Source organism: Pygocentrus nattereri, chromosome 8 (genome assembly GCF_015220715.1).
Source record: "Pygocentrus nattereri isolate fPygNat1 chromosome 8, fPygNat1.pri, whole genome shotgun sequence".
Lineage (NCBI taxonomy): Eukaryota > Metazoa > Chordata > Actinopteri > Characiformes > Serrasalmidae > Pygocentrus > Pygocentrus nattereri.
In genome coordinates, this window is record NC_051218.1 from 39,616,251 (window position 1) to 39,639,046 (window position 22,796).

General features: G+C 39.8%; 2 protein-coding genes across 3 annotated transcripts; one reads left to right on the plus strand and one right to left on the minus strand.

Moving 5' to 3' along the window:
- Positions 1 to 4,806: 4,806 nt before the first annotated feature.
- On the plus strand, positions 4,807 to 14,384 carry LOC108424149. 2 transcript variants are annotated; one of them, XM_037540781.1, is made up of 4 exons: positions 4,807 to 4,903; positions 9,178 to 10,753; positions 11,981 to 12,355; positions 13,911 to 14,384. In XM_037540781.1, exons 1-3 carry the CDS (start codon positions 4,832 to 4,834, stop codon positions 12,328 to 12,330), a joined length of 1,998 nt encoding a protein of 665 aa, XP_037396678.1. In that variant the 5' UTR covers positions 4,807 to 4,831; the 3' UTR covers positions 12,331 to 12,355; positions 13,911 to 14,384. The 2 variants fall into 2 exon arrangements, with proteins under 2 accessions (XP_037396678.1, XP_017547453.2); XM_017691964.2 differs by having other exon boundaries at positions 4,846 to 4,917.
- Positions 14,385 to 16,233: 1,849 nt separating this feature from the next.
- cryba1l1 (crystallin, beta A1, like 1) lies at positions 16,234 to 21,122 on the minus strand. The gene is made up of 6 exons (XM_017691965.2): positions 21,040 to 21,122; positions 20,545 to 20,627; positions 20,180 to 20,298; positions 18,273 to 18,414; positions 17,474 to 17,616; positions 16,234 to 16,735 (listed from the first exon to the last, which is right to left on the minus strand). Exons 2-6 carry the CDS (start codon positions 20,617 to 20,619, stop codon positions 16,588 to 16,590), a joined length of 627 nt encoding a protein of 208 aa, XP_017547454.1. The 5' UTR covers positions 20,620 to 20,627; positions 21,040 to 21,122; the 3' UTR covers positions 16,234 to 16,587.
- Positions 21,123 to 22,796: the final 1,674 nt, after the last annotated feature.

Here is a 22,796-nt window from a genome sequence, read left to right on the forward strand (position 1 = left end):
TACTTTGGGGAATTTACACACTTCGAAATGACTGCTCTAGAGAGTCATTCTGTTGGCAATAATGTGTTCAGTACTTAGTTAAAAGATGTGTTCGGGTAGTTTTGTATAAACTTTAAACGATGTAAGGTGCTGCAGTGGGCGCACCGCCATCTGCTGGAGTACCTGCGATATTACACAGGCTGCCGTGAACTCGCGATAAAATTGAGTCTTTAAATCCACATAAGCATGCATGTTTTAAAAATAAATAAGTAAGTAAATAAATAAGTAAATTTATGCAGAAAAATAGTCTGCATCCTCTACAACACGTTTAGAAATAATAATCATAATAATACAAAAACTCAGTATATTTAATAAGGAAAAAAATTGTACTATTAACATTTTTTCCCCTGCATTAATTGAATCATCAAGCATGTCACGTCCACCGCGACACACAAAGTGAAATCGCTTTTAAATGGATTTTTGTGCGTGTAAAAGAACTGTGAGGGCAGAAGGTCTCATTTAATAACAGCTTCTTAGCGGCTCAGCTTCTCAGTGTTATGCGACACTAAAAAGATGATTACTGGTATTTATATGTTTATTTATTTATTTATTGTTTGTTTGTTAAAAAACAATATGTAATTAACACTACTGAGAATAAAAATGTGATTTATCGATTTATTGTTTTAACGACGCCGTGAATGACCCCGTGTGTGCGTCTATGTGAGGATGCTGCGACTCCGGCCAGGCAGCGTGAGACCCCTGCAGCTGCAGAGATGCACAGTCGCGGCAGATTCAGCCCAGCGGAGAGGGAGGAAGCGGGGGGAGTCACGGTGTGTGTGAATGAAGTAGAAACTCACTTTTTTGCAGGGGCCACAGAAAAGCAGCAGAGGTGAGTGTGTTTAGTAAGCACGTGTGCGAGGCTTCCAGCTAGCTGACAGGCTAAACTAATAACTACACCGGGATTTTTGATTAGCAAATTAGCTCGGTTGGTAATCACAGCCGCCTTAATCTAACTACTAAAGGCGAAATGTACATTAAAATATCTTAAATGGCGCCAAAAGTGTAATTCTCAAACTCACAATTGTGTAACAGGTAGAAATTCACAAGTTGTGCTGAGCAGAGGGACCATCACAGCCTTGACTGATAGGTTAGATTTCTGAGCTCCTCAGCTTCTTTTGCGAATTTGCTTGGTCCACCTTAAATGGTGCAGTAGTTGCATTCTGAGGTGTCTGGGTCCAGACAGTTACTGCTGCGCCATTTAAGGTGGACCGGGAAAATTCGAATAGGAAGCCAGCTCCAGACTCGTTGACTCCTTCTGAACTGATGTGGTGTTTATGTGTCTTATCAGAGATGCTGCAGTTTGAGACGTTGCTGTTGAAGCAGCTGCAGAGGCAGCAGAGCAGGGCAGAGTTTTGTGACGCTGTTCTACAAAGTCAAGGTGAGACCTGTGACTTACAGACTAGACTGGCACAAAATCCTGTTTCCAGCCTCCACCTCTCAGAACAGCTGAATTCAGTTGTCTCCTTGCTGGCAGGTGATTACTAGGGAGTGTAGGCCTGTCCTGTAGGGAAACTGCAATTGGGAGTGTACCTATGTTGCCAAGGTCCAGGGTCCCAGAGCCTTGTGTTAAAAGCGTTCCACTAATTTTTCAGAATGTCTTGAGATGTACAGAGTAATTCAGAGTGGTTTATGGTTCATTGTATAGAAGCTTACCGACTTACAGTGCTGGTGTTAGGAACCAGGGGTCCTAATGTCTAAAACACAAATATAGCCACTTTATTTACTGTCCAAAACCAACAGTGAACCTGCACGTGTCTTCTGAGTTTTTATATGTAATGTTGATGATGGTAAAATAGCGGTCAATCTGAAAAAATAAGTTTTCTTTGGTAACTATTTTGTCTCACATCTTTTAATGTGTACATCTACTATGAATAGATGAAAGTAGATGGATTAAAATGTGTTTTAGGCCAAAAGCTCATTACAAAACATCCGCAAAACAGTGTCTCAGACATCAGGCCGAGCATTCATAACCATTTCACGTAATAACTTTCTGTGAGGGAGCTTTTAGAGGTGGACGTCTGGTTCCTTTCCCCAGCACTGTAGAACTCTAGAACAGAGCATTTCACTGTAAATGAGTGTGAACTATTTACTTATGCAGAGTTTTTTTTTTTTTTAAATGGAGATGTACAGCCTGATTGTTTGGGAATATAGGACACTAAACACTCTGGAATGAGCTCCTACAGACTAGAGTATGGTTTCTATTCAAATCATAATCCAGTAGTTCTCAGACTGGTTCACATATTTGCTTTAACCCTGTGTGTTGATTGACTGCCAGTGGTTTGAGAACTACTGCTTTTATCTTAGGTTTGTAATTCAGTTTTCACAAGTAAAAATCAAACTTTGACGTTGTAAACATTAACTATGACATGTTCAAATCGATTGTCTACTATTAATTACTGCTTACTAATTAATGGCTACTAATTAAACCATTGCTATTTATAATATTAATGCAAAAGTTTTTGGTTCTGTAAAAAAATCTAGAAATTAAAAGTGTAATAAAAAGGAATATAAATAAATTCCTACCCATAAAAGTTGAATTTGAATGGGAGCTAATGAAGCAAATGCATAGACTGTAACTCTTTCTTTGATGTGTTTAAACTTTAAATAGAGTGTATAACTTTTGTAATGTATTGTTGGAGATGCATATGATGTGAACTGATAATGATATCATATACAGTACAGTGCAAAAGTTTTAGGCATCTAAGCAAGGTTTTAAACGGTTTACCTCAGCAGTGAGTTTATCACAATATACATTAGAATAAAGTCATTCATAATTAAAATAAACACAAAAACAAGAAACAGTAACAAGAATTAAGAATATCTTGGGTCCATATTTTTCCTTAACACCTTCACAGAGACTTGTTAATATCATCAATTACATCATGAGCACTATTTACTAATGCACTGATTGGTCAAACCAGGAGCTGCTTTTTAACTACATATAATACTGGGCTTCCTCGAGGAGAGGCTTGGAAATGGCTAAACAAACACACTAACATCCATAAAATCACTATTTATTATTTATATGATTATATAATTATATATATACACACACACATACATACATAGTCATTATTAATTAATATTCTTTAAATTTTGTTAATTCAAATATTAACACTTTTCTCAGCAAATAAACACGAACTACACAAATAAACAGATTTTGAAAATGTGTTTTGAGTGCCTAAGACTTTCGCAGAGTACTGTACCTTTATCTGTTATGATCAAATATAAGCAACATACAGTACATTTGTATTATTATGAATTTGTTAGATCTTAGAATGGATAAAATTAATTGATTTTTTGTTAATTCAATTAGTTAAATTACACAAAGCAGCAGTGATGCCTTATCACTGTAGTTCTCCGTTTAGGCACTGAAGATATCTCCATTTTTGTCAGCTAAGGTTGTTGACTTTTCTGTCTTAAAAACTCTTAGAAACTATGTATCTTTGTGCAACATCTCCTGTCTGTGATTGGTGTTGGTCCTTATAGAAGTATACAAAAATATAAAGCAAAAATTATATTATGGTTGAGTATGAAAACATATGGATATTAATATGCAGATTTTTGAATGCTCAGTATATGAGGTCATTTTATTGTTTGTACTGTATTTGTAGCCTAGATATTTTTTGTAGTGTTTGGTGTATTTGTTTAATCATTTTTACATGTAATTACGTTTTTAAGATGTTTTAGATTCAGTGTTATAATAGCGCTTTTCCACAGAGAAATTAAATACAGCATGGCACCATGCCGGGCGGCACGGTGGCGTGGTGGGTAGCGCTGTCGCCTCACAGCAAGGAGGGCCTGGGTTCAATTCCCCGGCCGGGCGACCAGGGTCCTCTCTGTGTGGAGTTTGCATGTTCTCCCCGTGTCTGCGTGGGTTTCCTCCGGGTTCTCCGGTTTCCTCCCACAGTCCAAAAACATGCAGTCAGGCTAATTGGACATGCTAAATTGGCCCTAGGTTTGAGTGTGTGAGTGACTGTCTGTGTCTGTCTGTCTGCCCTGCGATGGACTGGCAACCTGTCCAGGGTGTATCCTGCCTTCCACCCGAAGACTGCTGGGATAGGCTCCAGCATCCCCCCGCGACCCTGACGGAGAAGCGGCTTAGAAAATGGATGGATGGATGGCACCATGCCCTACCACACTGTCTGTCAAAAAAGCTCTATTAAATATATAATACATCTCACTTTATGCACTTTATATCTCTCTCTCTCTCTCTCTCTCGTGCTCTTCCTCTTCTCCAGGTGTATCAGTGCCAGTTCACAGTTGTGTGCTGTCTGCTTTCAGTCCCTGGCTTTGTGGAGCACTGTCCTCTATGCCAGCACCGGTGGCCGGGCAGAGACGGCTAATCAAGCTCCAGCGTGTAAACGCCTGCACGCTGATCAGCTTGGTCAGCCTGCTGTACTCAGGTCAGATAGATGGGAACAGAAAAGATGTCCTTTCAGCAGCAAAGTTGCTCGGCATCGATCTACCTCAGGAGCACAGTGAAGAGACACATGGAGGCAAAAAGAGGAGAAGAGAAGAACAGCAAGAAGAGGATAATCCACAAGGAGCATTGGGTCAGAAAGGTGAAAGTTTGGAAAAGAGTGGAAGAGCGAAGCAGAAGATAAGACAGTGCGGTACACAGACAGAACATGAGAGAGAGATGGATGAGCGAGAGACCCAGACGGATTTTATATGCTCAGACCGTCAGCAGAACTTCCATGTGATTGACCATGCAGAATGCTCCTCCATCAGCCAGGAACAAGGCTCTCATACCAGTGCTCCTGCCACAGTGACACTACAGGGAGCCCACATGCCTCCAGATAAGACGTCTTCCAGTTGTGCTGTGCGGCCCGTGGCTCCTGAGACGGGAGTCTATCACATAGTGAGTGAGCCTGAGTATGTATCCCAAGTCTGCTTATACCCCCCAGAACCCTCATACCACCTACCCTCTATTCCTGTCACTCACCATCCTCCAGCTTCCAACAACACCTACTTGGAGATTGGACCCATGCAGTCAGGAGAAGGGTGTGCATCAGGGGGTGGGCATGACGTTGTGGAGGGATTTGAGCAGTTTGAGGGAAATATCCCTGGTTTCATCAGCTTCTTCCTGGATCCTGCTCACTCTCAGAGTGCAGGGAGAAGGGGGAGGGGCCGTCCAAGGGGGAGGGGAGGAGTTAGAGGAGAAAGACCGGCAAGGAGGCCTAGAGCTAGGTCTGGAGGTGAAGGAACAGTCAGAGCACGAGGGAGAGGGAGAGGGAGAGGGAGAGGGAGAGGGAGAGGAGGGAGGAGGCACAGCCACACTGAAAGGTGGGGATGGGCACCAAGGCTGGTGTGGAGGGGGCAGGGTGGGGGTAGAGTTGGCAGGAAGCTGGACACCAGGCCAACAGGGACACAACCATTCATACTGACCAGAAGACGGCGAGGCAGAGGGGCATTGCTGGAGGTGGGAGAGGGGAGAGGCAAAGGGAGGCAGAGAAGCAGGAGAGACACACATGCAGGCAGTGAGGGACAGGTAGGTTTGTCAGCACATCCCACAGATTTTAAAGGGCCCACATCACCAGAAACAGAATTTTCCTTCTTTTTTGTAAATAAAATGGTGTAATTATATAAGTTTTAAAAAACTTTTGAAAGCTAAGCTGCGAAACTACCTGTCTTAAAAGTCTTAAAATAGGTATTGAAAGCTCCAGAATTGCACAACCGTCTAAGCACTGGCCCAATCATCAGGAGATCGTGAGTTTGATCCCTGGTGATGCTACAGCTATTCGTGGCCAGGAGTTCTAGAGAGCACAATTGTCTTGCTCTCTCTGGGTGGGTAGGATGTCCCCCCTTCTCTCCATCATTCCATGAGATACTAGTCAATGAAGGCATCTGTTAGCTGACATAACAGATCTGGCAGTTGACGCTTTCCTCCCAGCGCGTTTGGCTGTCCAGTAACGTTGCATAAGCAGCAGTTTGAAAAGCTGCGGTGTCTGACTTCACAGGTCTCGGAGGAAGCCTGTGCTAGCCTTCGCCCTCCTAGTGTTGATAGTCCTACCTACTGGGTGGAATTGGAGACAACTAAACTGGGGAGATAATTGGGTATAAAAAAAAAAAAAAAAGTTATTGAACATTACAGGTCATAAATGTTATCTTATTTTGTGCTAGATATGACATTTTGGGATGTCAGGCATATTTTAAGTGATCAGGTATCAGCAAAAATAAGCTCCAGTTCCAATGTTTTGTTTTGGCACTGATTACTTCACTGTTGTAGAGGCGCCATAAACTGACATTATTTCACAACCTACAGCAGTGCAGAGTGTTTTCAGAAAAAACAACAGATTCAGATAGCTGCACCATTGAGCAGCTTTAATGAGAAAGCTTAAACTGTATATCTACAGCTTTAGTGTTTCCACTGTGTATAAACTAGCTGCCTTTTATCCAAAGATAATCATGTAAAATGTGAGCTTGTGACTGTAGCCTGTTTTCTGTATCGTGCTGTGAGAAACATAACACCAAAACCAATACTAAATACACACCCACAATGTGTTTCACTCACAATTTGTGACCAGTTAAAAACAAAATTATCATGGATGTTATGGATATTATAAAAATAATTTATATAACCTTTTAATAGAAGGTCATTTTGAAGAAGCAAACTTAAAACAAAATACATCAGTGCAGAATGTTACATTTTGCATGCATTAAAATGAACTGATTTTGCAGTAATGTTATTTAGAAAAGTACCATAATCTTTTCGAAATTGTGCAGCTATATTATAAAATACAAATGGCAGGAGTTGGTATTGGCTGATACTCAATATTAGGACTCAGATCATAAAGGAGGAGAATACCTGATTAATGGTTAAATATGTTATATATTTTTAAACCATATTGTCAGTAACTTCAATAATATCAACAGTGATAATAACTTTGTACACCGCAATCCTTGTATGAAAGTGGATATACTTATTTTTTGTGTGCATTGATGTATTGTGACTGTTTATTTAAAAATTTAAAGATATTTGCATTAGTACTGACACATTACATAACCTCTTACCTAAAATTACACAGCATCACTTACTTAATACAGTAGAAGCTCACATACTGCAGTTTCACGTTTTATTTTTTTTCCAATTATTGTCGTTTTAACACTGTACAGGTATTTAACCATGGGCCAGTAGAGGGAGCAGAACACCATCTTTTATTGGCTCAATATCAAAACATCTGCATGAATTAGGCTTGAATTAGTGCTTTATAAAAATAATATGTATGTTAGGCTAATTAGGGAGTGTTCATTGTAAATGATATGTGAATAAGACGTGTGCCCATTGTGATAAGGAGTGTTGTTGCTGCAGATGAGAGGAAGATATAGTGGAAAACAATTAAACATTGTTCTGTTCCTGACTGTTGAAGAAAAGTGTATTAGTGTGTCTTCCAAAGGATCCAGACATCCCCAAGGAATGTCTGAAGTTTATTAGGGACGCTGTTTTTATCCAGCTTGTATCTTCTTCTATTTCGTTTTCTAATTTTCTCCCGGATTTTGTCCGTCCCACAGCTTTCGAGATATCGGCACTGTTCCAACTCCAAAGTATTCAATCTGATCAGAAATGGTGTGCTTGTATACAGCTTTTTGATCTGATGTACAGATTTTGTACAGTGTTCATTTAATTATGTTTTTTTTCCCCATAGGAATGTATGGGGTGCAAAAGTGGCACGCCCTTCTACTGAATATTTGACTAAAAGTCACCCTTTTGCTTATAACATTTGAGGACAGGCCCCTGAGCACAAATTCAGCATTGTTCTGATCTGCACTCATCTGTTTCTCCCATAGACTGCCGTTCATTTTTGCCCCCTCACAATCCCTATTATTTCTTTTGCCAGCCAGCTACCAAAATATATGTACTTACTCGGGGAAGGTCCCCAAGCTCTCATCACCAGCAATACTGACCCACACTCTTTTGTCTTTTTTTTTTTTCATCCCTTGTTCTTCTTATGCCCTCCCATTCATTTTTGCCCCCACATGAGCTCTAACCTTTCCTGCATGTACTCACTCATGGCAGTCCTCCAAGCACTAATGAACAGCCATATGGTCCCACACTGCTCTGTTTGTCGTTTTGTCATCCCTCGTTACTCCCATAGACTCCCTTTAATTTTTAACAACAACTAGCAACCACTTGGCAACCCCCTAACAACCACTCTGTACACACCCCCCTCATGCCATAACAACTGCCCAGAAACACCTTTGCAATCACCTAGCAACAAGCTTCAACTGCGTAGATAATATTTTTCTTCAGGAAAAAACTATTCTTGTTTATTTCTGAGGTCCTTGAGGATGTACATAAATCAGTCCTAAAGACAAGGCAATTCACATTTTGAATGTAGAATGTAAATATACACTTTTACATTTACATTTTATTTTTACATTTTATTTCATTTTTATTTTACATTTTAATCAGTTGCAAGAAAAATATAGGAGTAATTTGTAAGTGTGTTAACAAGCTCTTCCTGTTGACATTGATGCATTACAGCAAGAGAAAATAAAATGTGCAGAGCAGGGGACCTTCAGGACCAGGATTTACAACCATTGCTGTAAAAATAAGCCCTTTAATACTCTGGTGGTATAGTCACTATTCATCCAGAAGTTTATAGACACCTGATCATCCAATGTTTCTTCCAAAATTAAGTGTATTGCTAGGGAATTTGTCCCCCTTTGCTGCAGTAATCACCTCTAGTCTTCTGATAAAACTTTATAGAAGATGTTATAAAATTGTGTGGATTTGATTGCATTCAGCCACAAGAGCATTAGTGAGTTTGGTTTCTGATTTTGGACCATGAGTTATGGGTCACAAATGCCACTCTAAAACTGCTACACAGCACAATGCTGGCAAGAATTATACCCCTTTAGCTCACATTCTGCTTTGCACGTGGTGACCAGTGCAATCAATTCTATTGGCAGTGCCTTACTATGACGATTATATGAGCTGTTTGAGCACAATTAAACACCTGTGTCCACAATGGCAGCACCTTAAAGTATATGCATTCAGTAATTCGAAGGGGTGTCTGGATACTTCAGGACTTCTGTCTTCCTTATTGTTTGGTGTCCATACGTTTAGCTAGTTGGACATAATTTTGTTTGTGCTATTACACACTTTTAACTGACCTGTCTCTCTTCTCTCAGGATGGCCCTTCATGTTTGAGCAGCCAAAGAAGTCATCCTCGTGTATGCCCTTTTCCACTTCCTCCTTGTTCCTCTAGTTTCTGTCAGAATACCATGGGCACTCCCGACCCTCCTCTGTTGCACAACGTTTCCCTACCGCCAGCTCCTCGGACGTCCACCCAGCCCATGGACTTGTTTCTGGATGACCTCATGATAGGACTCGATTTTCTACATCCCATTCATACAGAAAATCAGACCAACCAACATGGGTTTCTGAACACCATGGCTTCCAGCATTCCATCTGTTTCTAAGGCAGTGTATCCCAGCATGCATTCCCCAGTGAAGCCCGTAGGTGTGTCTCAACAGCAGCCTGAAGGAGAGCTTTGTGACATTCTTGATCACTTCCTGAACACATTTGAGCAACATGTCGGTCGGTGTGATTTAGACGTGGCGGAGATGCCAAATAACCATTACACAGCAGCCAGCAGCATGGACGGAGCTCAGGTCAATAGAGACCCCGGCACAGAGACGTGGAGCAATTTACATACGCAATTAAACTCACACTCCATTCATTGTCGTGCACCACATGCAAACGGTTCCTCACACTGCATGCATGCTTCAAGCACATTCACCTCCAGTGCTCAACCTCAGGCAATCAGGTCATCTCCTGCTGACACGTCAGTCAGCCAAACACAACTACAACTCTCAACAGCCCTGGGACGGCTGGATTCATCTAGCTCTAGAGGGTCTGAGGGCAAGTTGGAGAACAATGAGAAGGAGCCTGAAACTCAGATGGTGACCAGAAGCCAGAGCATGAAGAGAAAGCTAGGAACAAGCTTAAGTAGCCTCCAGACATCATCTCCAGTAAAGAGGTGCAGAAGAAAACGAAGCAGTGACGCTGAAAGACCACAAGTCAGACGCCTCCACGGACAACATAAACGTGTCCAATGCACAGTTGACATGTGCATAAGTGAAGAAGGTTCGATGAGTAAGGCTGGAGTGGGCAAAAGCAAAACCACACAGACATGGTCAACCAAAAGCAAAAAAAGTAGAGCCAGCAAAGAAAGGCCCTTGGAGACGATCACAGAAGAAAAAAGAAGCACAGCAAATGGTCATACAGAAGGAAGCAAAGTAGAGAAAGAACTTGTAAATGCAAGTTCCTGGACGCCAGTAAAGAAAACAGTCAGTGGAACCTATGTTGAGATGGCATCCTCAGCTTTTGAGAAGATGAGAATGCTCCTGGAGAAGCAAAGTAAAAGAAAGGAAGAGCACTCAAGAACAGAGAACAGCATGAAAACAGGCAAAGAGGATGACATTATAGGAACTGTGGAAGTTCAGGAAAGTGCATCTGGAGCTAAAGGACTCCCAGCTGAAAACACGTTACATAATTTGGAAAACAGCAGAGCAGAGAAAACAGGGGGAAGCAGTGTGGTAGCAGAAGATGAAGATAGAACAGGCTTCAGTACCTCAGTCTCTGCATTGACAAGTGGAAAACTGGGATGCAGGCAGGAAAATGAGGAAAGCATGACCACTGGAATTGAGCAAATGATGACCAATGAACATAACACGTCCCAAATGGATCTGCTTCCAGATGCAGGTAAGAGGTCAAATGAATGCCTCATACAAAGATTTGCCACTTTATTTGGTATAAATACAAATGAGGTAAATAAATTGGACATTCAAGCATGTCATACGTTACCTGATTGTGGCGTGTGGTATACATCAGGTGGTCCAGCATTTCTGGCAAAAGTTAGTGTTCAGTTGAAGATTGGAGTGGTCAAAATATAGTGTTAGAGACTTGAATGTAGCAAAATAGTTTTTTTTTCTTGATTTCTTGTTCAAAATTTGGGATGATTGATTACATACAACCCAAAAGCACGTACAAGGTAGGGACATATGGTAAAAAGTAGTATAACGCACTACTTCAAGACATTCATGATGCACAATATGCATTTTAGTTTTTATTAGTTTTTTTTTTTTTTAGTCAAATTTTTATTCAGTGTTTTGCAAACTGCACTGAGCTAAACCCAATTAAACAGGCCTAATTATGCTGGTGGTCAGTGTTCTTTGAGTACTGTGATGACCACGATATGCTCAGAAAAATGTGTTGTGACATTTTCTTGTTATTTTGATAAATGATCATATTTCCGTCCCCTAACGCATGATGCAGCAACAAACCAAAAAAGTTATTTCTAAACTTTGTTTGATCTGCATTACAGTGAAAACAATACAAACACACTATATTTAATGTTTTGCCTTATGAATGTTACAGTATTTTTAAATATATGCTTCTAAAATTAATGCCTGCAGTACATTCCAAAAAGGTTAGGACCTGAACACTAAGCACATTTTTTGGCCATACTTCCATTGTACAACTCTTTAGCTGCATAACTCTACAGGGCCCTTCAGTGTCTTCTAGGCTTTGTGATGTGGCATGTTTTAAAAGTCTGGACTACAGACAGGCCAGTCTAACCCTCATACTTTCTTGTGTAGAAGGCAGCAGATGTTGCTCCAAAATGTGTTTGTTTTTGCACCGTTAATGGTGCCCACACCATGACATCTTGTCATGAAATTTATGCTGGCTTGGCTTTTTTCCACTTTGGATCAGCGAACATTACATCCATTATTTCCATAAACAATCTGAAAGATTAACTTGTGTGCCTCTTGTCTATTTCAAATGAGCTTGAGCCCAGAGAAGTTGGAAGTACACTAGCTCACTGGCACAAAAATTAATTTTGCACACATGACCAAATCAGCAAGCACAAGCTTAATGTAGAATGACTGACTGTTTTTTATTATTTGTATTGATTTGCATTTTTTGCAGACCCTGTCAAATCAACCCAAATAAGAGAAGAAAGTGACTGCAACAACAACAACAAGCCTATGCGCAGAACTGCAGTATCATCCCAAACCACTTTTGAATCAAAACTCAGACTTCTCTTGCATTCACCCCCCGGCCGCAAGCTCCTCCTCTCTCACTTGCCAGAGAAAGACATTCAAGTATCAGGCCAATGTTCAGAGGAGGAAGAGGACGTGGATGTGTTGGAGGTGTCTAGCGCCGCCTCTGAGCCCATCGCTATGCCAACTGTCATCCTGGAGATGGGGCTTAACACAGAGGATGAGGATGTGGAGGAGGACGTAGATGTAGATGTGATTGGTTCGGAATCGGATTAGCCTCTCGCTTATTCTTGCCATGCTGGTAAGCTATGTTTTAGTTGTACTATACATCTATGCTGTATGCAATTTAAGTAAGAGTGTTTCATATTTAAAGGTACTGTAATAAGATAATAGTTGTTCTCTTCTGAGCAGCTGCTCATGTAGTCATCTTTACTAAGGTTGATTTGTGAAGCTAGCAGATTGTTCTTCCAACGTAAGGCTGCAAATAAAACATAAAAAATTTAAAAGGGGAAATAGCCTACATTACATTTATGGCCATTGGAGGACACCATCATCCAGAATGGCTTGTGGTCTATTCGTGTTAACCTAGCATTAGGAGTCTTGCCCAGGGACTCGAGCAGGGAAATTTTAGACGAGAGCGTCATGGAAAGTCTTTATTTCATTTCGGTGCCCATGTTAAGTGGTCAGCGCTTTCACACAAGCTGCGCATCGAAAGTGGCATCCTAGACACAGCACTGAAGCATCACCCAGCAAAATACACTAAAATAAGCCATGAAATTCAGTGAATATTTAACAGAACACTGTATACAAACTTTAAAAGTGCTATTTTTCGTATTTAATTCTTCTTCTTCTTCTTCTTCTTCTTCTTCTTCTTCTTCTTCTTCTTCTTCTTCTTCTTCTTCTTCTTCTTTCGGCTTCTCCCTTTAGGGGTCGCCACAGCGGATCATCTGCCTCATGAAAAAAATACTATAACATTCCGTGCTGCAAACAGATTTCCCAGTTGGTCCACCAGGCTTGAAACTTTATCCTATTCACATGCTGTTTAGGATAAACAAATATACCATGTACTTATCCTGTAAAAATTATGTTTTTGTTAAGCAGAGTGACTGATTTGACCATTTATCCATCTGGGTAAAGGAACGTCTGTAGAACTTTCGCAATTCTCACTCCTCAGCACAAACAATAAGTTTAAAAGGCCAGCGCATTGAAATTGTAGCATTAACGCTGCCATGTCGCTCACGTCAGTCTGCTAGGTGGAGGGCAGCAGTGTTACCCACTACACCACACCAGCTGTAAGCTAAAAAAGTTTATGAATGAAATGCCTTTTGAGACAAGTGTATTCAATAGAAATGGCAATGAAACTAACACTATTGGTTTTAGTATAGCATAGAAGCTAACACCTCTGCCCTCCACCCAGCACATTGTGGACTGATTCCCTGCTGAGCAAGACTCCTAAAGCTGAGTTTTCTTATCATTGGATGAACAAAGAAATATTTGTAGGTTACTCAAATTAAACTTGGCAAGGATGACTACGAAAGCAGCTGTTAAGCAAACAAAGCTGTTAAGAAATTCGAGTTGGTACAGTGATCAAATTATAAGATTAAAATTATAAGGAATCCTGAAAAAAATCAAGAAAGGTGTAATACACTGATGGTAATCGTGACTTCTAGCTAAAAAAAGTTCAAAGGTACCAGGAGAAAAAAAAACCCTCACTGAAATTATTCTTATTTCATAACGATATTAGTCACTTGAATTTTCAGCTGGTATGTAATTATATGTAATGAAAAACATTCTGAAGGTAACTTTGTCAGCTCTGTATGCAATGCACTTAATTTGTTTCCTCCCACTCTTTTTAGTAACGTGCCTTTTGGTCATCACTCGTGCCTGGATAATGATTGGAGCTACTGGAGATTCTGATAGAATTAAACTTGGCCTTCTCTACATGTCAGTCAGAGTCTCCACTCATGAGGTCAGACGATCCACTTTGCAGTATGTCTATGGCCGCTTGATTTGGTTTGTAAAGTCAGAGATGCTGACTCAGTTTCATGATTCCACCTTGTTTGCTGTTAAGTAGTAGCAGGATTAATATGGATAGTATACAAGATGCTTATGGCTGTTTTAATTTCGGAAATTCAGAGAAAGAGAGGAGCCAGTTTAGTTTAGTGCAACATGCTTTAAATCAAGCTTTCTGTCTTACTGTTGGTGTTTGTTTGTATAATCCTAAGCCATATTTTCTAATGTTTTCAGTTATTTACTCTTCCTCTGTCGAGAGTTTTTGTTGTGTTCAGGATTAAACAGTTGATTTGTAATTCTGCTGTGTGTGTTAGTGTATGGGGAGAATGAACAATACACTATGAAAAGATGTTTGTAGTTGTACACATATTTGCAGTTTAGTCAGGATACAAAGTTCATTCATATAGTATGACTGGTCAGTAAAGAGAGGTCTGATAGCATCAGTCTTTGTATTCCCAAACTGACAGTCCATTAAACATATAGTTATACAAGAGTACAATACAAGAGTGGCACAATATCTAACAAGTATATAAATCCATTTTTTCTGTTATGCATATAACCTCCCTAGTTAAAAGGCCTATATTTAAATTAAAATGGGTGTTTTCTTAAAAATCAAAAACGTTGTATTTAGCAATTTTAGAAATGCTTCTAAAGTGCAAAAATTAGGGCACAGAATGAGAGAGCAGCTTTTTGATTTTTGATTTTTGAGCTTATATACCACTAATACACAGTATTTGTAGCCAATGAAGATTTTTAAACTGAGTGAAATTATCTTCCACAGTGTTTAAAGTTTGCAATCAAACATTGCAACAAACATAATATGAGTTTGGTATGTTTTTAGCAGTTGAATTGCACAAAGGCACATAAAGAAAGCAGAGACACATCATACAAATGCAGCAAAAGTTACTTCTGACTGGTGCAATAGCACCTTTAGAGGGCAACGGTGAGTAATGTTTGTTTATTTGAGCTCAGACTGTGTCATGATTGGCCACTTTAGGCTTGTATTTTATTAATACAATTGTCTTTGATTTATTTAGATTAATTGCAACTTCTGCCTCATCTCCCTTGGGTGGAGGAACAAAGGGAACTGAAGCTAATACAACTAGCAAAATAACAGGCAAATAATATTTGATACTAAACAAGAAAAAAATATTAACATGTGTATTCAGAATATTTTATTCCATAAGATGAAGACTTGATGTATTTGAACTGTTTTTATGCAAGCGGTTCAACTTGAAAGTCTTTAGGATTTTTTTTTAGGGAGGCATCTTCCTTTAAATTCATATGTTCCACAATAAGAACACTTTAAAGGGTCTATGTCATACAAAATTTAATCAAAGAAAGCACATAACACTTTTTTAAAATAAATTAATTTAAAAAACAGGATTTTTTTTTCCTTAATGCACATACATGACCACTCCTGCTCTAGGAGTTTGGATATACCTGCTTGTGGTAATCAAGGTGTATGTGAGTAACTAATAGAGCCAGGTGTAATAAATTATTTATATATTGATAATTAAAATTATTGAAATTATTGATAATACTATATATCATGTGCACAGTACAGCCATTAAAACCAGTTCTGTGTAGTCCTTTTTTTTTTTTTTCTTTACTCTATCCTTTGTCATCTTTCACCCAGTTCCTTTAATGGTCTGGACCTCCATAGGACCACCACAGAGCAGGTATTATTTGTGTGGTTGATCAAAAAAAGGTGGCTTTAATGTTATGGCTGATTATGGCTCATATTAACTGTGATTCTGGTTTTATTAAAATAATTATACAAGGGCTGTCTTTATATATTTATATATATTTTTGTTAAATTATTTATATATTATTATATATTTTTGTTAAATAATTGGATTAATCTGTGTAAATAAACATTAGAATTAATTAACTTTGGTGAAGACAGAAGTACAGACCTTCATTGTAGTTATCTTTACAGCCTTGAATTATTATTGAATTATTATTTTATTAGCAAAATATATTGAATTTCCCATTTAATTATTTAGAATATCAAATACATTTACTGCAATCTGTTTTTATTACATCTAAACAATGCACAGCGTTAAAACAGCATGTCCTGAATCTGTATGGGAACCAATCCTACTGTCCAGGTCTGAAAATGTATTTATTATTTTTTCACGCACAGACACAATAATTTGACACACTCTCTGAAGTGAACATGCGTTTATTATGCATTTATTGCTTCATGATACTTCATACCCCTCCTACACATCACACCTGAGCTGCTCCTGACCATTCGCCTCACCTTGCAGGGGGCGTGGCCTTGCTAAGTTGAATGTGCACTGGTTAGGTAGGAGCACCTCAGGGGGTGTGGCTTAGCACCTGACAAAAAATCTGTGATTGACACCCATGTGTGGGACAGGATGGCTGTATGGCGTGTGGTTGTGTGTGGTGTTGGCGATTAAAAAGACACTGGTGAGGAAAAACAGTGTGTGTGAGATGTGAGTGCCGGGCGGCTGGGCGGTCCGTGGTGTGTCTCTTGTAGAGGCTGCCCTGTTAGTGCTGGATCCTACGGATGGACTGGATCTGAGGAGTCTGACTGTGGGAGCCCCAGTATCTCCAGTGCTGATAGTCTCCACTGTGCCTTTCACACTCCATGATGTACTGCCTGCCCCTGTAGCCTGGGAACTCATAACACACAAAACTGACATGCACACACAGAGAGAAAAAGAGAGTGATTACCTGGGTAATATGATGTTATCATTATTGCAATAAATTGTCACTACCTTTTGAGCTGTGGTTTTCTTCAGAACAACGGACAACTGTATTTACATCCATCCATCCATATATTTTATTGAAAAAAGTATGTAAAATATCAAATGTGCCATAACTTTTGTTTACCTGTGGCACGTTTTTTGTACCAATGTACTACATTCAACATATCAACATTAATTATGCATTAAAATATACAGAAGTATGTCCACTGTAGAAGGTGATTTTACATATAAAGGTATTATAGGAAAAGGGCAGTTATATAGAATCCTTAATACAACAGCCAGTATAAACTGCCTTGGATCACATAGCTGATTGGATAACAGCCCATTATGACATCAAATACTGGGCTCACAGCCAGCCTACCTGTTGCTACTTATTTCATTTATTTATTGTTACCAATTTATTTACCGTTACCACCCTATTTCTTCTTAGATCATGTTTCAAATATTTTTTTTTGTGAACAATTGTTTTATTGTTTCTTTTATATCATGTTTCAAATATTGAATATAAAAAAGTCACAGCACTCAAATAAGGCCTTCAAAGCCTTTTTAAAATTTTGCTGCAAACCTAAATATTGTGAGCATTTTATCACTATTATATTTTGGTCACTATTATATTTTTGCCATATCTCCCACTCTTTAACATGGTTGTTCATGAGGGTACTCACGCGCCACACTGCACATGCATGGAGCCCACTTCCATGCCGCACCAGCCCATGGCCTGCAGAGAGGGGTAGTCATCGCACAGCTCTACACTGCGGCCCATGAAGTACTCCTTCTCGAAGATCATCATACGACTGCTCTGGTGAGCCTGAGAGGAAGAGGAGACAGGAGATGACTTCAGGAGAGTGTAGGCAGTTAAGCATAAGGTAAACAATTCGTTTTATTCTGATTTTTAGGAAATGATGAAATGCATTATAAAATGTCAATCAATAATTTCACAAATACTATGAATACACAGGGTTTCAATTAAATAAAACTAATGTTGCAGGTACATGAATAAAGTGACTAACGAGGCTTTTGTTCTAGAAGTTTCCAACAATTTGTAGGATGCTGTAAAGCCATACGAATTGCAATGATAACAAAATAACTGCAAATGATTCCTAAAATAACTGAAAATGCGGTATGGCATCAAAAGTAATTGTATTAAAAAATTAATATCCAGAATCCCTCATATTGTTCTCAGAATACCTTAAATTATGAATATATATTTATAGTTTGTCTACACTGTTTAATCTGCTATTGAATAACATTAAAATGACAAGAGACTTTTGAAGTATAGTGTACTTCGCTGTTTATGATTATAATTCTAACTTTGCAAAATTGGTGCGGTTGAATCAGCACCTTTAGATTGATGTATTATGATGCATCAATATATTTTGCAACTCCGGTAAGTGCTCCTGATTAATGTACACTGTTCAATTATATCTCATGTATATGTAAACAGGCAGAGACTGAAAAACTCACAGCACAGTAGATGGGCCTGAAGGACATGAATCTCTCCACATGGTAGGCCAGGTTTCCACAGTAAGAGTCCCAGTGGGGGTACTCTCCTCTCTCCAGGACAAACTGCTGCCCCTGGAAGTCATTGTGCTCATAACCCACCCAGCTGGGAAGAGCAAGAGGGGGTTAAACACTCAAATACACACATAATCAATAATAATAATGATAATGATGGTGATTATCATGATGATGATAATAATCATAACTCTATATAAACAGGTATTATTTTTAGTCATTTATATAGAGTTTCATGTCAGTTGCAAAATCTCAAAGTGCAGGAATAAAACACAATTACCAACAGGAATGCTAACAGGAATGCCTTTCTGGAGTTTAGGAATTATACACGGACCATTCTGCTGAATTAGTTCTTTGTGTTAACTGTGGTCCCACAAAAATAACTGGTTAAGTATTCAGACCCCATGTTATTATGTTATAAATCCAAGGCATTAAAAAAGTAATAAATGTATACAAAACCATAATTTATAGAGTACTTTCTATAGGGAGGTGGCTGTCCCAGAGCCTGACCCCTTAAATTCAACTTACTTAAAATAATACTTAACATATTTAACATAATTTTTAAAAGATGTTTTTAAAGTGAAGCTGAAAGATTTAGTAAGATTTATCATGAGTTTAATTTTTTCAATAATAATTTAAAAAGTGGTGTCCCATGTTTTCATGTCACTCATGAAACACAGTCTTAGTCCATAGGCGGAGCCTTATTTAGCCACGCCTCTGCATTTTAGAGCAAGAAGTGAGACTGCATCCTTGTCCCTCATGGCCACATGATGAGCGGTTAGACCTCATTGTTTTGAAGTAAACGTGTCACAAAGTCTGAAAATCAGTGTGCAACAGTAAGAATTGCCACCACTGACCACATTTTCTGCAATTAAGTAAACTTGTGTTGAGAAATATTATAAAAATATTAGAATTTTATGTGTGTACAGCTGTTCAAAGCTGTTTGCCAGTCGTATACTGGCTAGTGCTTTTGAGTTCTGCAGAAAATTAGCTGAAATTGTCACTACTGAAATATTTCAAAGTTTCGGTGGTGTTATTAGTGACAAAATGGTCAATCATTTAGGTCCTCAAAGCAAAAGCCCAAGTCAAATAAAGTTCAAAATGCGTTTGAAACTCACTTCGAACCAGTTCAGAAAAATGTAAGAGAGCTGTAAGAGACTCTCAGATTGTAGTAGTTCCTCCTCTGCTGACTGAAGTGGACTATATGGGCTTTGAATGTCATAAGCAAGGCCTTGTTGATCAGTGCCTTCTACGCTGTAGACTAGGGTTCAATCCCCTGCTTGGACAAGCGCCCTACACTACACCAATAAGAGTCCTTGGGCAAGACTCCGAACACCACCTTCGCCTACCTGCATAAAATGATCAAACTGTAAGTCGCTCTGGATAAGAGCGTCAGCCAAATGCCGTAAATGTAAATGTAGTGCAGAACTCAACAAGAAGCCAGTGTAAACTGAAAAAGACTGATGTAATGTGCTCAAACATTTGAGCTGCTGCGCTCTGAACTAGTTAGGAAAGCATAATTTCTCACCATCTTGTAAGTGTAGCATGTGTCTCATTTTGTACGTTTCTCAAGTAATAAAACAGGATAATTTGACATTATGCTGTTTCCTTAGTTTTGTTTTTGATTTTCAGCTTTTTAACACGTTACATGAAGTGCTTTGAGATTTTATAACCCAAATGAAAAGCTCTGTATGATTAAAGGTTATTAGAAACGGGAATTATTTTTATTTAAACAGCACATTAAGTCTGAGTTCTCTCTTTTTCTTTAAGCTTGGGTGAATTAAAACAGAGTACACTACAACTGACCATTAATATCTGAACGCTAACACACACACACACACACAAGGCAGACTCACGCGCCACTCTCCACGCGGATGGAGCGGATGTTGTCGAAGCCGCACTGCTGGATGTTGCAGCACTCGGAGGTGAACTCCTGACACTTGCCCTGGAAATGCTCCTGCTCGAACACGGTCACCTGAAACCCACCCCAAGCAGAGGTTTAGAGGTTAGCGGTATCTGTGAGGTCTACAGAAGTCATGGGTTCCCAGTCTCAGTCCTGGGGACCTCACAGTACGCACATTTTTGTGCTTTCCCACACCTGAATCACCCTATTGACTAATACACAGGTTCCTCTTGTGCTAGGGCAGGTGTGAGAGTGGAGACTGGGGTCCTCAGGTCTGGGATTTGGGAACTTCTGACATAACAGGCTTTATGGGTTTACCTTCCAGAAGGGGGCCATTCCCATGCCAGAGTTCACCATAGGGTGCATCATGGCGGATCGGCTGAATCGATACATCCTTATTCCTGAGGATAGAGAAGGAGTGACAACACAGTGTTACACAAAACTGCGAGCAAGAAACACTTTGCTTGCTTTAGCTCAGACACACACGGCTGAGGTTAATGTGCATCTACAGTAATTATACTGTAAAGTGAGATTCAGTACGACTAAGTTTTACACTGTTGCCACGTTTTTAAGGGTAATTTCATTGATCTTTATCAATAAGAAAAATCAAGTTTTAAACAATTAATAATAAATGCATTAATTAAACATCACTCATCACCTGACAGAAGCGTAAGAGTGAAGGTTATTAAAGGTGAGCTATAAGTTCGATCACGTGTAACGCAGACAGTTTAGGAGTTTGTGATGTGTCCCTGGTTGTCAGTGGTGCTGATTTGTGGATTAGCCGGTGAATTTCAGCGCGTGAGCGCGCCTTACCGTTTTAGTCACTGACTCGCTTCTGTAACGCCTGTCTCGCGTGGAGCCTGGAGGGAACCTGGCGCCTCGGTTTTATACCGGCGTGAGGGAGAGAGCGAGCGAGATGCGCACGCAGACCGCATCTCTCTCTCTCTCCCTCTCTCTCTCTCTCTCTCGTGCTCGCCAGCTCAGCACATACTATAGAGCGGCTGCACGCAGCGTGGCTTTGTGCCTCGTGTGAATAGGAGTTGAGAGGGGCGCGTGCAAACGGACACACAAAGGGGATGTGACCGGTATGTTCGCGCAGGTCAGCAGTCCGCACAAAGAGAGCAAAATGACGGGGATTAAGCGCGTAGGTGCCTATGGGGGAGCGCGAGAGTGCGTAAGAGTGCGCGATGCATGGAGGTGAAAACTTGTGTCCGTGTACAGACTGTCAGAGTTTGACCAGGCATGGATGGATGGATGTGTTGATGGATGATAACTGGCAGAGTGGATGGAATGATGTATGGATGAATGAAGAGAAGGAGAAATGAATGGATTGATGGATAAATGAAGGGATGAAATAACTGGATGGATTGATTGGTGGGTAAATGAAGGGATGTAGGATTGAAGGGATGGATGGGTGGGTGAATGAGTTAAGGGATGGGGAAATGGATGGATTGATGGACAAAGCAATTAGATTGAATGATTGGTGGATGAATAAAGGGATGTAGGAAAGGATGGAGTGATGGGTAGATGAGTAAATATTTGGAGGCATGGATGGATGCATTGATGGATTGGAGGAATGGAAGAATGGATGGACTGATGTGTGGATCAATGGAGGAATGGATAATAAAGGGATAGGGTAATGGATGGCTTGATGTATATATGAATAAAGGGATGGAGGAATGGACAGATTGATGGATAAACGAAGGGATGAAGGACTGGATGTAATAATGGCTGGATGAATAAAAGGATGGAGAAATGGATGGATGTGTGGATAGATGAAAGGAGGGATGGGTGAATGAATGAAGGAATGGATAATAAAGGGATAGGGGAATGGATGGATCGATGTATAGATGAATAAAGGGATGGAGGAATGGATAGATTGATGGATAAATAAAAGGGATGAAGGACTGGATGTAATAATGGATGGATGAATAAAAGGATGGAGAAATGGATTGAGGGGAAGATGAATGAATGGATGGAGAAATGAATGGACTGATGTGTGGATAAATGAAGGGATAGGTGGATGGGTGACTAAATTAAGGGGTGGAGGAATGAATGGATTGATGAATGGATGAATAAATGGAAGGAGGAATGGATGGATTGATGGGTGGATGATTGAAGGGATAGGTGGATGGGTGACTAAATTAAGGGATGGAGGAATGAATGGATTGATGAACAAAGGGAAGGAGGAATGGATGAATTGATGGATAAGGAATGGGTGGATGCATGGATAGGTAAAAGGGAGGGGGATCGATTGGTAGTTTGATGGAAATATAAGTGGACAGATGAGTAATTGGATGGGTGTAACGATGGAGGGATGGATGAATAGATGAGCTGAAAATCAGATGGACAATTGAATGGATGGAGGGAATGATGCACTGTTTTTACTGTGTTTATTAACAGAAATAGTACAAACTGATAAATATATTTATTTCATGTAAATGTGCCAAATGCCTCATTTTTCTGCTGTAAAATAAATGAACTGATACTGATGAGTAACTAAATGAACTTTGCACAGGCGGACCTTTCTGGCCATAGACTCTAATGGCTATGTCAGTCCAAAATGAGAA

Excerpts from the sequence above, each read along its gene's own strand:
- LOC108424149 (XM_037540781.1), top strand. The coding sequence starts at position 4,832 with ATGCCTCCAGATAAGACGTCTTCCAGTTGTGCTGTGCGGCCCGTGGCT. Across the intron at positions 4,904-9,177 it reads AGACGGGAGTCTATCACATA|GATGGCCCTTCATGTTTGAG; the intron begins GTGAGTGAGCCT and ends CTCTTCTCTCAG. Across the intron at positions 10,754-11,980 it reads GGATCTGCTTCCAGATGCAG|ACCCTGTCAAATCAACCCAA; the intron begins GTAAGAGGTCAA and ends CATTTTTTGCAG.
- cryba1l1 (XM_017691965.2), bottom strand. The coding sequence starts at position 20,619 with ATGTATCGATTCAGCCGATCCGCCATGATGCACCCTATGGTGAACTCT. Across the intron at positions 20,299-20,544 it reads GAATGGCCCCCTTCTGGAAG|GTGACCGTGTTCGAGCAGGA; the intron begins GTAAACCCATAA and ends GGTGGGTTTCAG. Across the intron at positions 18,415-20,179 it reads ATCCGCGTGGAGAGTGGCGC|CTGGGTGGGTTATGAGCACA; the intron begins GTGAGTCTGCCT and ends TGCTCTTCCCAG.